Source organism: Chaetomium fimeti (genome assembly GCF_033439085.1).
Source record: "Chaetomium fimeti strain CBS 168.71 chromosome Unknown B0H64scaffold_1, whole genome shotgun sequence".
NCBI lineage: Eukaryota > Fungi > Ascomycota > Sordariomycetes > Sordariales > Chaetomiaceae > Chaetomium > Chaetomium fimeti.
In genome coordinates, this window is record NW_026944329.1 from 3,444,867 (window position 1) to 3,456,960 (window position 12,094).

The 12,094-nt window shown below is 58.1% G+C and overlaps 4 protein-coding genes across 4 annotated transcripts; all 4 read left to right on the plus strand.

Moving 5' to 3' along the window:
• Window positions 1-1,733: 1,733 nt before the first annotated feature.
• B0H64DRAFT_449466 (uncharacterized protein) lies at window positions 1,734-5,503 on the plus strand (the record flags this gene model as incomplete). The annotated part of the gene is made up of 2 exons (XM_062807092.1): window positions 1,734-2,254; window positions 2,318-5,503. 2 exons carry the CDS (start codon window positions 1,734-1,736, stop codon window positions 5,403-5,405), a joined length of 3,609 nt encoding a protein of 1,202 aa, XP_062664409.1. The 3' UTR covers window positions 5,406-5,503.
• A 1,407-nt stretch (window positions 5,504-6,910) lies between these two features.
• On the plus strand, window positions 6,911-9,368 carry B0H64DRAFT_428861 (something about silencing, SAS, complex subunit 4-domain-containing protein). Its single transcript, XM_062805867.1, has 2 exons — window positions 6,911-7,693; window positions 7,800-9,368. Exons 1-2 carry the CDS (start codon window positions 7,123-7,125, stop codon window positions 8,891-8,893), a joined length of 1,665 nt encoding a protein of 554 aa, XP_062664410.1. The 5' UTR covers window positions 6,911-7,122; the 3' UTR covers window positions 8,894-9,368.
• A 506-nt stretch (window positions 9,369-9,874) lies between these two features.
• Window positions 9,875-10,471, plus strand: B0H64DRAFT_438024 (uncharacterized protein; the record flags this gene model as incomplete). Its single annotated transcript, XM_062806307.1, has 3 exons — window positions 9,875-9,895; window positions 9,948-10,005; window positions 10,269-10,471. 3 exons carry the CDS (start codon window positions 9,875-9,877, stop codon window positions 10,469-10,471), a joined length of 282 nt encoding a protein of 93 aa, XP_062664411.1.
• A 27-nt stretch (window positions 10,472-10,498) lies between these two features.
• On the plus strand, window positions 10,499-11,212 carry B0H64DRAFT_438025 (uncharacterized protein; the record flags this gene model as incomplete). Its single annotated transcript, XM_062806308.1, has 4 exons — window positions 10,499-10,635; window positions 10,710-10,887; window positions 10,949-11,055; window positions 11,113-11,212. 4 exons carry the CDS (start codon window positions 10,499-10,501, stop codon window positions 11,210-11,212), a joined length of 522 nt encoding a protein of 173 aa, XP_062664412.1.
• Window positions 11,213-12,094: the final 882 nt, after the last annotated feature.

Sequence of the window (12,094 nt, forward strand, 5' to 3'; positions counted from 1 at the left end):
GGCTCACCGCAGCCTATGACCGCAGGCGTCCTCCTAGCTTACCTTACGGGCTTGACGTCAAGGTGCAGAATCTTTGTTTCTTTTTTGACTCCGCTGTCCCGGCACCGGGGTAAATAAGCAACATTAAGGTGGTGGACGAAGACCTCAGCCCACATGGCGAGGGAGAGAAAAGCTGTTGACAGGTGAAACATTGTTTCGAACATCAAACACGGGGCTGGATTGGTCTGGAACCGGGTTTGAGCAGTCCCAGGATTGGTTTCTGGTCGAGAAGCAGATTCTTCATCGCCCAGGTTTTGTGATCGAACTAACTAACGATTGGGTGCAAATCCGGGCGGGTATGTTTTCGTCAACTTGTGGATGAACCGGGAGATCCGAGGCCACTGCCGTTTGCCGCCACCGCATGAGGATCGCGGATAACTCGACTCGACGGGAGGAACGCTTCCCTGCAGAAAACCGGTTCAGAAGAGAGAGAACGTGGAAGTCGGCAATGGACCGGATTGGCGGCAGAGAGTCGTGGCTCGAGCTTTGCACCCCCAGCTTCCCCGCAAAGCCTATCGGCTAGCGGGTTGGACGAATAAACAGACTGTGCCACTACGAACGAGGTCATGGCCCCTCACCTAATTTTGTCAATTGGACGAACGAACGAAAGGGAGGAAAGAAAATAAAAGTAGACGCCAATTTGGAAATATGAAAAAATCCAGATGGTCAAATCAGAATTTACCGGCCACAACTACCACTCCAAGAATTGCAAGCTCCCTCACGAACAGAAATGATTCAGTCGCGAGGCTTCCACCACTCGGGTGTCGTGGAAGGAGGAGCGCAGGGGCAGCCGGGGATACCACCACAGTCTATTTAAGCTGCCGGATCGGGCAAGTGCCCTGGCCCACCATCCCGCGTCCTTTTGGCGCACGAAAAACGCCGATCGCAACTTGGAGGCTCTATCGTCAACGACAGAAGCCATGGGTTCCATGGACGGAATCGGCATTCAATCGGGCATCCTTCTTTCAGCAGACTAGTTTGCACTTTGCAGGGCGTCTCTCTGTCTTCTTTTCATTCCATGCTGTGCGACTCTGCATAGTACTGTGTATCGCGATCAACGGCAGTTTGCAGGTGGCGGCGGCTAAGCGACGCCTCGGCCTTGGTTTGTGGAGATAAGTGAACTTGAAGTTCAAAGGAGCTTTGAGCCAAACAGCCACCGAGCCTGGCGTGCCTGGCCGTCCATGGTCGTCTTCAGTCCTGGTCCGAGTGCCATTCGGTTGACGGCTGCGGTGGGTGCGCGCGTGGGCGCCTGCTTCCTTCCAATCTGAGCGCCGGGATGCAGGATGCAGAACATCGCCAATTCCCCATCCAGGGCGACGCGGATCGGTGATTGGCTGTCATGTCGCGACTCAGGGGCGCCTGCAAGGTACGGTGCATTCAGGGCGTGGGATGGAGGACCCTGCCCCTGTCGATGGCGCTGGGAGTCTCGCCCAAAGGGGACTGGGATGGCACCCTTCTCTCCCTCACCCTGGCAAATCGCCGGCGCTAATGCTACCAACCTTTGCCCAGATGGCCGCCGTCGACTCCTTTTTGCTCCCTTTCTTTCAGACCTGATGCCACCCTTTCACCCCTTTGCCGAGCTATTTTGTCCTATTTTGTCGCTGCTCTCAATGTGTTAATCAATTGCTCGATTCAGGGCCAATCGAATGCGGGGGTTAGTGCGACAAAGGACTTAATGAATGCCACTGCCCACTATGGCCGCTCCTGGACCGACGCCCGAGGGCGACATGCCGCCGCCATTGCCCGCCACCACTATCCCCGTTCTTCCCGATTCTGACGATTCTGATACACGAGTTGCTTCGTCTGATCTGACCACTGCTCGCTCGCCACCGCTCCCGGTCCCCCACCCACTCTCCTTCGAAACACACGACCAAACGGACGCGTTTCCCGAGCTGGTCTCCGTGTTACCGAAACACCCACTGCCGAGCCCACGCAGCGGCCGGTCTTTCAGTCTGGCTCACTTATCGGGCCCCATCAAGCGGAAGCCGTTGTCGTCGACCGCCTCGCCCGCCGCCGTCCGCTTCTCCAAGGGCGCAGCAGCGTATGCCGACCTCCTCGCCGACCTTCCCCGGCCCGACCAGCGGTTCGCCAGGTCGTGCTCCCTCGACAGCCCGACCCTCTACGAGTTCCCTGACCAGCGGAGCCTGCTGGCTACCGAGAGCTCGCTGAACACTGTGCTGGACTGGCCCGCGAGTCCTCCAGACACCAGCCAGCCGTATGTTTCTGACTCGCCGGGTAAAAAGGTGGCAATATCGGGCTAACCCGGCTCACTGAACAGATCATCTCCCGTCTCCGATTACTTCGTTGAGCCCGCTGAACCCGCTGCCGTCCCGGCCGTCGGTGGTGCGGGAGACGCGCAGCTGCGAAACACTACGGGAAACAACCCTGCAGCAGCGACTCAGATCTCCCACACCCTCTCCGAGGAAGAGAGTCTTAGCGCCGAGACGGCCAGTCTGACCACTCAGGGGTCAGTCCCGTACGAGCTCGACGATCTGTACTCCATCCCCGACTCGCCCGAGTCGTCCGGAGAGAAACGCGCCACCATCATTAATACTAATAATCCCAAGACCATGTCCCTGTTCGCGCGCAAGTCGCCCCCTCCGCAGTTAATTCTTGGATCAAACACCAGAGATGTACCGGCGGCCACGGCATCAGCAACGTCATTAGACCAAAGTAATCTTAATAAGCCGCTGCCCAAGTCCCCGGCCTCCTCCAAACTCAGCGCCCTCTTCGGTTGGGCCACCACGCCGTCGCCCACCACCGCGACCGAGTACTCGGACAAGAACTTCTCCCCCCTCCCTTCCCCCACGTCGCCCAAGCCGACGACCGCCGTGACCGAGTCATATGATACTTCGATCATCACGAAGAGGGACACATACTCCAATGTTGCAGACCCGAGTAACCCCCTACAGTATTGTGAGGCCTATCTTCAGACACCCGCCGATAGCACAACGTCACTTGGCCAGCTGGAAGAGATGGAGGACGAGCTGAAGGGCATCAGCGTCGAACTGGCCTCGTCCATTCGGCGCGAGATGGACCTGGAGGATTTGGTGGACAGACTGCAGGAGCAAATCAACAACCCGCAAGCGCCCGGGAAACGGACCAGCGACTACTTTTCCGACTCCGGCTACAGTTCGGCCAAGTTCAGCGAGTATGACCATGCCAAGGAGGAGATTTCCCAGATTCAACGCAGGGCAGAACAGGAAAAGGCTCAAATCCGCTTGGAGCTGACGAACAAGCTGCAAGATGAGCGCTCGAAGCGCCGGTCGCTGGACCAACAAATCCAGGAATTGTCTAGAAGGGCGTCAGAGCTCGATGTTGCACACCTCGACAGCAGCGATGCCAACGGCCGGGTCAAAGAGCTCGAGAGCATGTGCGAGGACCTCAGCAGGAGGTTATCCCAGCAGAGCGAGGCCACAACCAATCTGGAGGGCCTCCTCGACGCATTGCAGGGCGAGCTTCAGACGGCCGCGAATGAGCGAGACAACCTGCGCGACGAGGTCGTCCCTCAGCTGCGCGCTCGCCTCGAAGGGCTAGAAGCCGAGGCGGCTGACCAGGCGAGGCTCGCCTACGACACGTCCAAGATGCAGCAGGAACTCGAACTGCTTAAATCACAGAATGCCGAGCTCGATTCGCTCAGGGCGCAAACCGCCGAGCTGGATTCGCTCCGAGCCCAAACCGCCGAGTTGGATTCACTCAAAGCACAAACCGCCGAGCTGGATTCACTCAAGTCACAGAATGCCGAGCTACAAATGCTCCGGTCCCAGAACGCCGAGCTGCACATGCTCAGGTCCCAAAACGCCGAACTCAAGCAGACCGGGACCCGCATGTCGATGGCGCTGTCTAGGTCCGTATCAGTCACCGGCGGCCCGCTCAGGAAGAACCGCACGCAATCCATCTCGCGGTCCAACAGCACAAAAGTGATTGAACCCCGCGATGTCCTGGCCGAGAGGCTCAAGGACGTCGAGGCACAGCGGGACGCTTTGCACAGCGCTCTCAGGAGCCTTCTCGAAAGGCAAGAGCTCCAAAACCGCGAGAGCACCAAGAGGATACGGCAGCTCGAGATGGAGCGCGATCGTCTCCTCACCTCATCGCCCAAGAAGGCTGGCTATGAGAGGGACGTATCGAACCTCCGCGAGGAAATCAGCGTGCTGCGCCGGCGCGCCGAAGAGGCCATCGAGCAGAAGTGGCAGGTCGAGAAGGGCCTTGCGGGGCTCAAGATGGACCTGGACCGGGCCGAGGGCGAGATCGCATCTCTCCGGAGCCTCCTCCAGGAGAAGGACATCCTCATCCCCGAGGCTCTCGCCCGGCCAGGCAGCAGTCACAGCCAGTCCGACTTGCCCGTCAGCTCACACTCCCTTGAGCAAGCGTACGAGGACTTGCAAGCCGCATACATGGATGCGCTCGAGCGTATCAAGGCCCTCGAAGAGAATGCGCGGCCGGACGAGAGGACGCAGCTCGCCATTCAGCGGCTTGAGCAATCCCTCTCGGCTGCCATCTCGGACCGCGACCACGCCCGCAACGAGGCCGCTTCCTACCGTGACCAAGTCGAAACACTCCAAACCCTCGAGAAGGAACACCTCGACACCGAGAGCGACCTCGCCGCGCAGCTCCACGAGTATGCCCGCCGCGTCGAGGAACTGGCCCAGCAAGTCCGCATCCAGCTCGAAGCCAACACATCTCTGCGCACCCGCCTCGCCGGCACCATCGCGCGCGGCGACGCCGAGCAGCGCGTCAGCACGGAGCGCATCTCGGGCATGCAATCCCGCCTGCGCACCCTCGAGGAGCAGGTCGTGGCCGCCCAGACGGGCGCCGAAGAGCGCGTCACCCGCCACGAGGAGGAGCTCGCCGCCCTCCGCGACGCCCACAGCACCCAGCTCCACCGCCTGCGCAACGCGACCGGCGCTGCCGGCGGGCCCCGCCGCGGCAGCGGCCAGGGCCAGCGCGTCTTCCCGCCCAAGTCCCCGCTCTCCCCCATGTTCAGCCTGCGCACCGCGCCCGCCGCGCGCACAGCACCCAACCCCGCCTTCCTCAACGTCGACGACGCCGCCAACCCCCACCAAACCCACCCGGGACGTCCCGGCGTGCGGCGTTCCGCAACAGAACCCGTGGACATGGACATGACGGCGCAGATGAACACGCTCAAGGGCCGCGTGGCCGAGCTCGAGGGCGCGCTGGCGTCGGCCGACGCCGAGATGCAGGAGGTGGTCGGGCGCATGAACACGGCGCAGATCGAGGTGCTGCAGCTGCAGGAGCGGCGCGAGGAGGCGGTGCGCGAGACGAGGCGGCTGCAGCGCGTGCTGGAGGAGGAGCGGGTGCGCGTGTTTGAGGGGCGGTTTCGGAGTTTGGTGACGGAGGTTCGGTGATTGCTTTTTTCTGAAGGGTGTGTGTGAGTGATGATGGGGGGTGTGATGGGTGTGGGTGTGTGAGGATGTGTGAGTGAGGATGTGCATTGGGCGGTGTTGGTGGTGGTGGGTTTTTTGGGTTTGGATTTTGGATGTTGGATTTTGGATTTGGATTTGGCTTCGTTCCATCCAATCTTCCCCTTTTTTGGATTATCAATGTTGGAATACCCTGTGGTGGCATTTCTTCGTTTTTTCTTCTATCTCTGGCATACTCCCTGGCTTGGGGGCCTTGCATGGCAGGACTGCTGCATTTTGTTGGGGTGGGCTTGCTTCCCTCCCCCTTCTGCTTCTAGAGTTGCCGCCCGCGGTTGGTTGGCGCGTCCGTGCCGGTATCTACGGGCTTTTTGTGAGGGGACTACCTTGCCTTACATAGATGGGGCAATCGTAGTGTATATTTTTTGGTTGTTTGGGTTGGGTGGTGGTGGAAGGAGTAGCGGTCTTGGATACCTACGTTGTAAAAGACTGAAAAGTTGGGAGGAATGTATTGAGGTGGATGATGCACTGGGTATATACGTGAATCTGACCAGGCTTGAGCCTCGCGTCCTTAGTTTAGTGTAATACTAAAACAACTGAAGCAACTATGCACTTGTTCCATGCTGATTTCACTGAGGAATTTGAGGACCGGTGGATGCCGCTGTTTCGGTACCTTGGCTCCTCATGGACAAAAAAGCCGAACTCTCGGTGCAGATGTCGGCAATGGAAACTTCGAGTCCTCAGCTGGAGGAATATCACGAAAGTCATCCTGAAGCCCAAAGAAACTCGATTTGCTCCATTTCCTTTACTTTTACCCTCTTTCTTTCATTTGACTTAGTTTTCTCGATTTCTTTTCATTTGTTCTTTTTGCTTGCTTTCTTGCTTTCCTTTCGAGTTCGGCTTTTTTTGGCCAGAGGGTGCTTGGCTGCTTATGGAGGCGATATCTCGGGACGGAAAGGGCATCTCAGCGGTATGGTACCGGTATAATTAAGTCGGCCAGTATGCCGGACAGAACTTCCGGGGTGCCGTGGCATGGCCTTGAACATGGACCTGGCCATAGAATGTTCGGGGCTTTTGACGCCGCATTACCTACCTGAGATTTCGGATGATTGTCTTGCTGGGGTGGTTTTCGAGTTGTAGCAGACCTTGTGGCAATTGGAACCGGACTGGATCAAATGTTTTGCCCTTCAAATCCCGTCATCATCTACGCGCGCAAGGGAAGGATCGGCTCATTCCGTCATTTCCATCTTCAGTCGGCGCTAGAGGCGTTTTGTTGAAATCATGATCTCGTCGTCTTGAGATGGAGGTCATCCGAGGTTTGTGCGTGGACGGGTTAGGGTTACAGTGTGGGTCATGAATGTCGAGGTCGGCATGGTGTTCACGGCAGCTGCAATGCCCAAACGCAGTATTGTGCGAATTGGCAATGACGTGCCAAATACAAAATATGTAATAATGGTCGGACGCTAGTTCGGTGAGAGTGATTTCAATCATGCGTGGGCCTGAGCGCTGGTCTGAAAACCCATCTCGCCTCCCCGACAGAACAGCAACAGCGCCCTCCAGAAGTTCAGCCCACCAAAAACTTGCCAAGCTGAACCGGGAGCCCCAACACAGCGAGCCACCTTGAACCTTCATTTGGCAATCCAATTTCAATCTTGCCCTTGCTCATTCTACTGCCTTTTGCTAGCACTATGACCGAGGCCTCAACATGGCTCTCACTGCATCCATGACCCGCGCGAGAAAGCTCGCCGCCACCGGTCATCCCTTCTCCAAAGCGAACAGCCACTATGCACCCCGCCCGAAGCGCCAGCGTGACCATTCGGAACGCGACTTCGAGAACATCGTAGCCAAGAAGTCCAAATTGACGACGGGAATTGCGGTCGAAATTCCGGCGAGGTCGTCGCTGCATGCCCGCTTCACAAACGACGACGCCGACACTGCCGACACCTCCCACGCGAACTCAGCGCCCACGGCCCCTATCGCGGCCACTAATGCTCCGGCTAGTCACCGCGTCCCTAATGGGCCCAAACCCGCCCCTGGCAGCTCCCAGCAGCAGCAGCAGCAGCAACAGCGGCGGCGGCCCCCAACACCTACAAAACACCGATCGAAGGTTTCCAAAGGGTTGAAACACGAACTCGACAGATTGCAACCGAATGAAGCCGATACAAAAGACCAGGGCCGGAAGCTCCGGTCGCAGGAGGCTATTCGCTTCAAGAGCGAACTGTCCTCCTACTTTCCGGAATACGATGAAGTCATTGGCAACGACCCAAAAGAGACGCGTAGGTTTATGATACTCCCCATTATACACCACCAATTCCCAATATCAATTGTCAATCAGTCACCGAGTGTGTTAATCAATTGCTAACCACTTTTCGCCTACCACAGACTTCCTCAATGCCGACACGCCCATCGTAATCATTCCCGACGCACCCCCACCAACACAACAACCAGCACCCCACCCTGCGTCACCAACCCCCGGGCACCAGCACAACAACTATCCAACCCGCAGCTACAGCGATGCCCTCTACACAGACCTCTTCGACGCGCAGCGGATCGACTTCAGCTTCCTCAGCAACCCGGCCGCGGCGACGTCCGACCCACTGCCGGACACGCTCTTCGCGCCGGCGCACAAGAAGGCGGAGCGCACGGAGCGGTCGATCCGCAACACGGAGAAGGGGCGGGCGCAGCACGAGCGCGACCAGATCGTGCGGCTGCTCGACGCCCTGCAGGGCCACGACTGGCTGCGCGTCATGGGCGTCAGCGGCGTCACCGAGCCCAAGAAGCGCGCCTTCGAGCCCGCCCGCGCCCACTTTGTGCGCGGCTGCGAGGCCATCCTGGACAAGTTCCGCCGCTGGTCCCGCGAGGAGAAGAGGCGCCGTGCCGAGCTGCTCGAGCGGAGGCAGGCGTTCTTGAGCGGTGGTGAGGGGAGCACGTGCGGGGAGGGGGTGGAGAGCGATGAGGAGGGGGAGGGGGAGGAGGCGGAGGAGGAAGGGGATGCGCGGCGGTCCGAGGGCGGTGGTGAGAGCGGCGAGGAGGTGGAGGACGCCGATGACGTCGAGGACGAGCCGCCCGACGAGAGCGACGTCGACGCCTCGATCGCGAAACAACTTCGCGAGGAGGCCTTAGCCGCTGCTGCGAAGAAACGGCGGGCCAAGCCGGGCGGCAAAGCGGCGGCCGCGAAACGGGCGACGACGACCGCACGGGGCAAGTCCGCCGCAGCGCCGGTGTCACATGTGCCGGCGGCGGCACGTGAGTCGGCGGAGCCACCCCGGGAAATCGTCTCGTTCTTTCGAAAGCGCTACCAGCGGGACGCGGCGCTCAGCACGAACCGCCGCAAGGGCCGCACGGTTCTCGCGTGGGGTGAGCCCCTCCCGGAGATGCCCGAGGCCGAGTTCGAGCTGCCCGCTGCGCTGCGTGACGACGACTCCTTGCGGTCGCCTCCCAGGAAGAAGAGGCGGGCTAAGCGGGTGAAGGAGTGAGTGAGGCTCGACCCCGGGGCCGGAGGGGGAGGCGGTTTGTATGTACATTGCGATCTTCGCGTGGGTTGTTGGCATCTTCAACGGAGTTCCGGGTCATTGTTTCTCTTGAGGGGCCATCGGGAGCTGCCCCTCAGCGGTGTTATATCATAGCGGGCGGTTAGGGAAAGGTTTCAAGGCGTTCCAACGGTTGCATTTGCTGAGCGAGGCTGCTGGTTTGGTCCATAGGTCTGTACATGGGGGGAATAGTTAAAATGGATAGGTTACTAGCTATCCTTTGACAGTTTGACTCGGATGGGGGTGGAAAAAGACAGATGGGACAAAATCGTGTGACGAGAGTCGGCTAGCTGCTCTTCAATGATGCCTAGCAGCACAGCATGTTTCGTAGCAACCCCCTGTCCTGTGACTTCACATGTTTTATTTGGCAACTGAACGCCTGATGAGTGAGTCAATGCCCATGACTGGTGACTTCAAAGAGTATTTATTTGTAACTTATTGCTTACATCTTTGGCCTTTAATATGGGGTTTCCGCAGACTAAGGCCTAGAGGGCCACGTACCCGTTAAAGGAGGTACGTTTACTTTCCGTTTTCGTTATAACTTTTGTGCTCCAGTCTTCGGCTTCTTGGTACCTGCGTGGGCCGGCGGAGTATATATAAGCTACCTAGGTAGATCCCCAAGTGTGGTTATTGTGGTCTTAACTCCTTCTCTCGCAACCCACCCCTCACAATCCCTCAGTTTAGGTGAGTCTCTCCTGTGCTACACCGTGCCAGAACGAATCCCGGGACGTGTTTGGCCTCACCCAGCTGCTAGTGAATAGTGTTTTCGAACAAGGCTAAGCGTGTTGTGTGTTGCAGAACAACCGTTCTAACCAACCTCTTTCCCACACAAGCTTCCCCTCCGAAAACCCCAAGTCTATTTTACCTTCTTCTTTTGATGCCCTCCAAACATATCCTCATATCAGCCGTCCTCGCCATATTATCAAAATGAGTGATAGAAGGCCCCAGGTGACGACAGCTCCCCGATCTCAACCCCTTGGCTGGGTGCTGACCTCTCCAGTGCACGATTTGCGGTGACGACTTTGACGAGGGCGTCCAACCCGTCTGCCACAATGACCGTATGTATAATTCCTGCCATTCATTCCCCTTGGCGATATCAATCCAGAGATCAGTTGGACGATATAATCCCCTTCTTCGACCAGAATAAGCAAGATTTCGGCACAGCTTGGTTTGCTTCTATATGAAGCTTACCAAGACCGGCTCACAATCATGGCTCCAAATACCTCCCTCCGCTCTCGCTCCCGCTCCCGCCATAGAGCGGCACCCCATGCCCTATCCCAAAATAACAATAAAAAAGAACCTCACTAACAACCTCCACCAGACGCCTGGTGCCGCGGCTGCATCGCCGAATCCATAGAAACCGCCATCCGCAACGTCACGGACGCCGCGTGTATGCCGCCGCGGTGCTGCGGCGACCCGGTGCTACCGGTCGAGGGGCTACCGGTCGAGGGCGACGACGTCGACCCGGACCAGCAGCAGCACCCCGCGCTGCGGCTGCTCGGCCCGGCCGCGCGCGCCTCCTAGCAGCAGGCCGTGCGCCGGGCCCGGGCCATGAACGAGGTCCGCGGCGTGTTCGTCGACCGCACCGTCATCCGCATGGCGCGCCACGCGCGGGGCGAGAATTTGTTTCAGTTCTGTCCGCGCTGTCACAAGTTGGTTATGAGGGCTGGTGGGTGCAATCATATGGAGTGAGTGGGAGGCTTCTCTGGTTGTTTTTGGGTTTCTTGGCCTGAGGGGGGAGGCTTTGCTGACGCTGTGGTAGGTGCCCTTGCGGACATGATTTCTGCATCATCTGCGCAGGGGACTGGCCCGTGGGTGGTGCTGAGGCCACCCAGCCTCTTTGCCACCCCTTCTTCGGCGGCGAGGAGGAGCACACCTTGCGGATCCCCCCGGAGGTCCAGGCCCGTCTGGACGAGGAGGAGAGTCAGCCGCCCGCCGCGGTAGGCAGCCCCGCCATGCTTGATGACACAAGACGAGAACTGACGAATTGGGATTTAACAGTATGTTGATGAGACTGCCGAGGGTGTCCTCTGCCGCCACCAGTCCGACCTCCTTTACACGCTGAGGCTCCGTCGGGAGCTTAGCAAAGAGGAGCGGAGTCACGCAAGGTGCGATGTCTGTGGTAGGGTGGCGCGGGCCTTTCTATTGCAGTGTATCGGATGCAGGGCGTTGTTCTGCCTTCACTGCCGGGATGCGGTATGGAGCGAACGGCCGCCCGGTGGGGCCGACTCGCCTCGGGAACTTGACACCAGCGAAGAGGAATAAAGGCCCGGTCTGGGAAAGGTGTCGGCTCTGCCAGTCGAGGGAGCTCTAAACGTTGGTAATACCTGTCACATAACGAGAAGCGGATGGGTTTCGCGAAGACTGCCCGGAATAATTTGGCCATCGCGAAACAGGATTGGCATCCGCTGGGTGGAACATAACATTAGAATCAGATATAATGAAGTAGCTCAATTCCTGAACTAGAAGATGATGTCTCGTTGCTTTTGCTGATGCGCTGCGGATAGAGGAGTGATTGTCGTTCGCCCAGACCTTGTTTGCTCGATCGAGGTCCTAGCACAAGAGATAAAAGGGAACAGAAATACCGAGATAAAACGAAATATAAACGGATGGAAGGACTCGAGGGCTTTGTTGTTTGTCGACGTCTAGGTAGCTTCGAGCGACTCATCAGCAAAATGAAGGTATACCTAGGTAGGTAGCTCGGTAGGGTGGTATTTATTTGCTGTTATTATCAAAGCCTAAAAGTAATCGGTCAAGCCCTTCTTCAAATGCCATCTTACCCATCTGTCAAAGGGTTGTGCATTGACAAGGAGAGCACCCGGATGTCGTCTCGAGAACCGGTCGTCGAGTTTCAGCAGATTGTTGTTCTGATACAAATCGAGAGCCGATCTCCATTGCTTCAACCCTACCCTCGTCCCATGAGTGAGGGAGGCCCGGTGGTGGGTCTACCCCTCAGAAGCTCTGGCCTCCGCTCCGAGAACTGGCCCCACCTGCAGCTGCCTGAGTTAGTCGGCAGAACTTCGGCAGCAATTGCCAGTGCACGGTCTTTGATGCTCGTCGTCACTCGTTCTGGAGTTCGATCGCGTCTTTCGAAGTTGGGGCTTTTTGTCCACTGTGCTGCTGCACCATCTCGCCATTCACTACTGT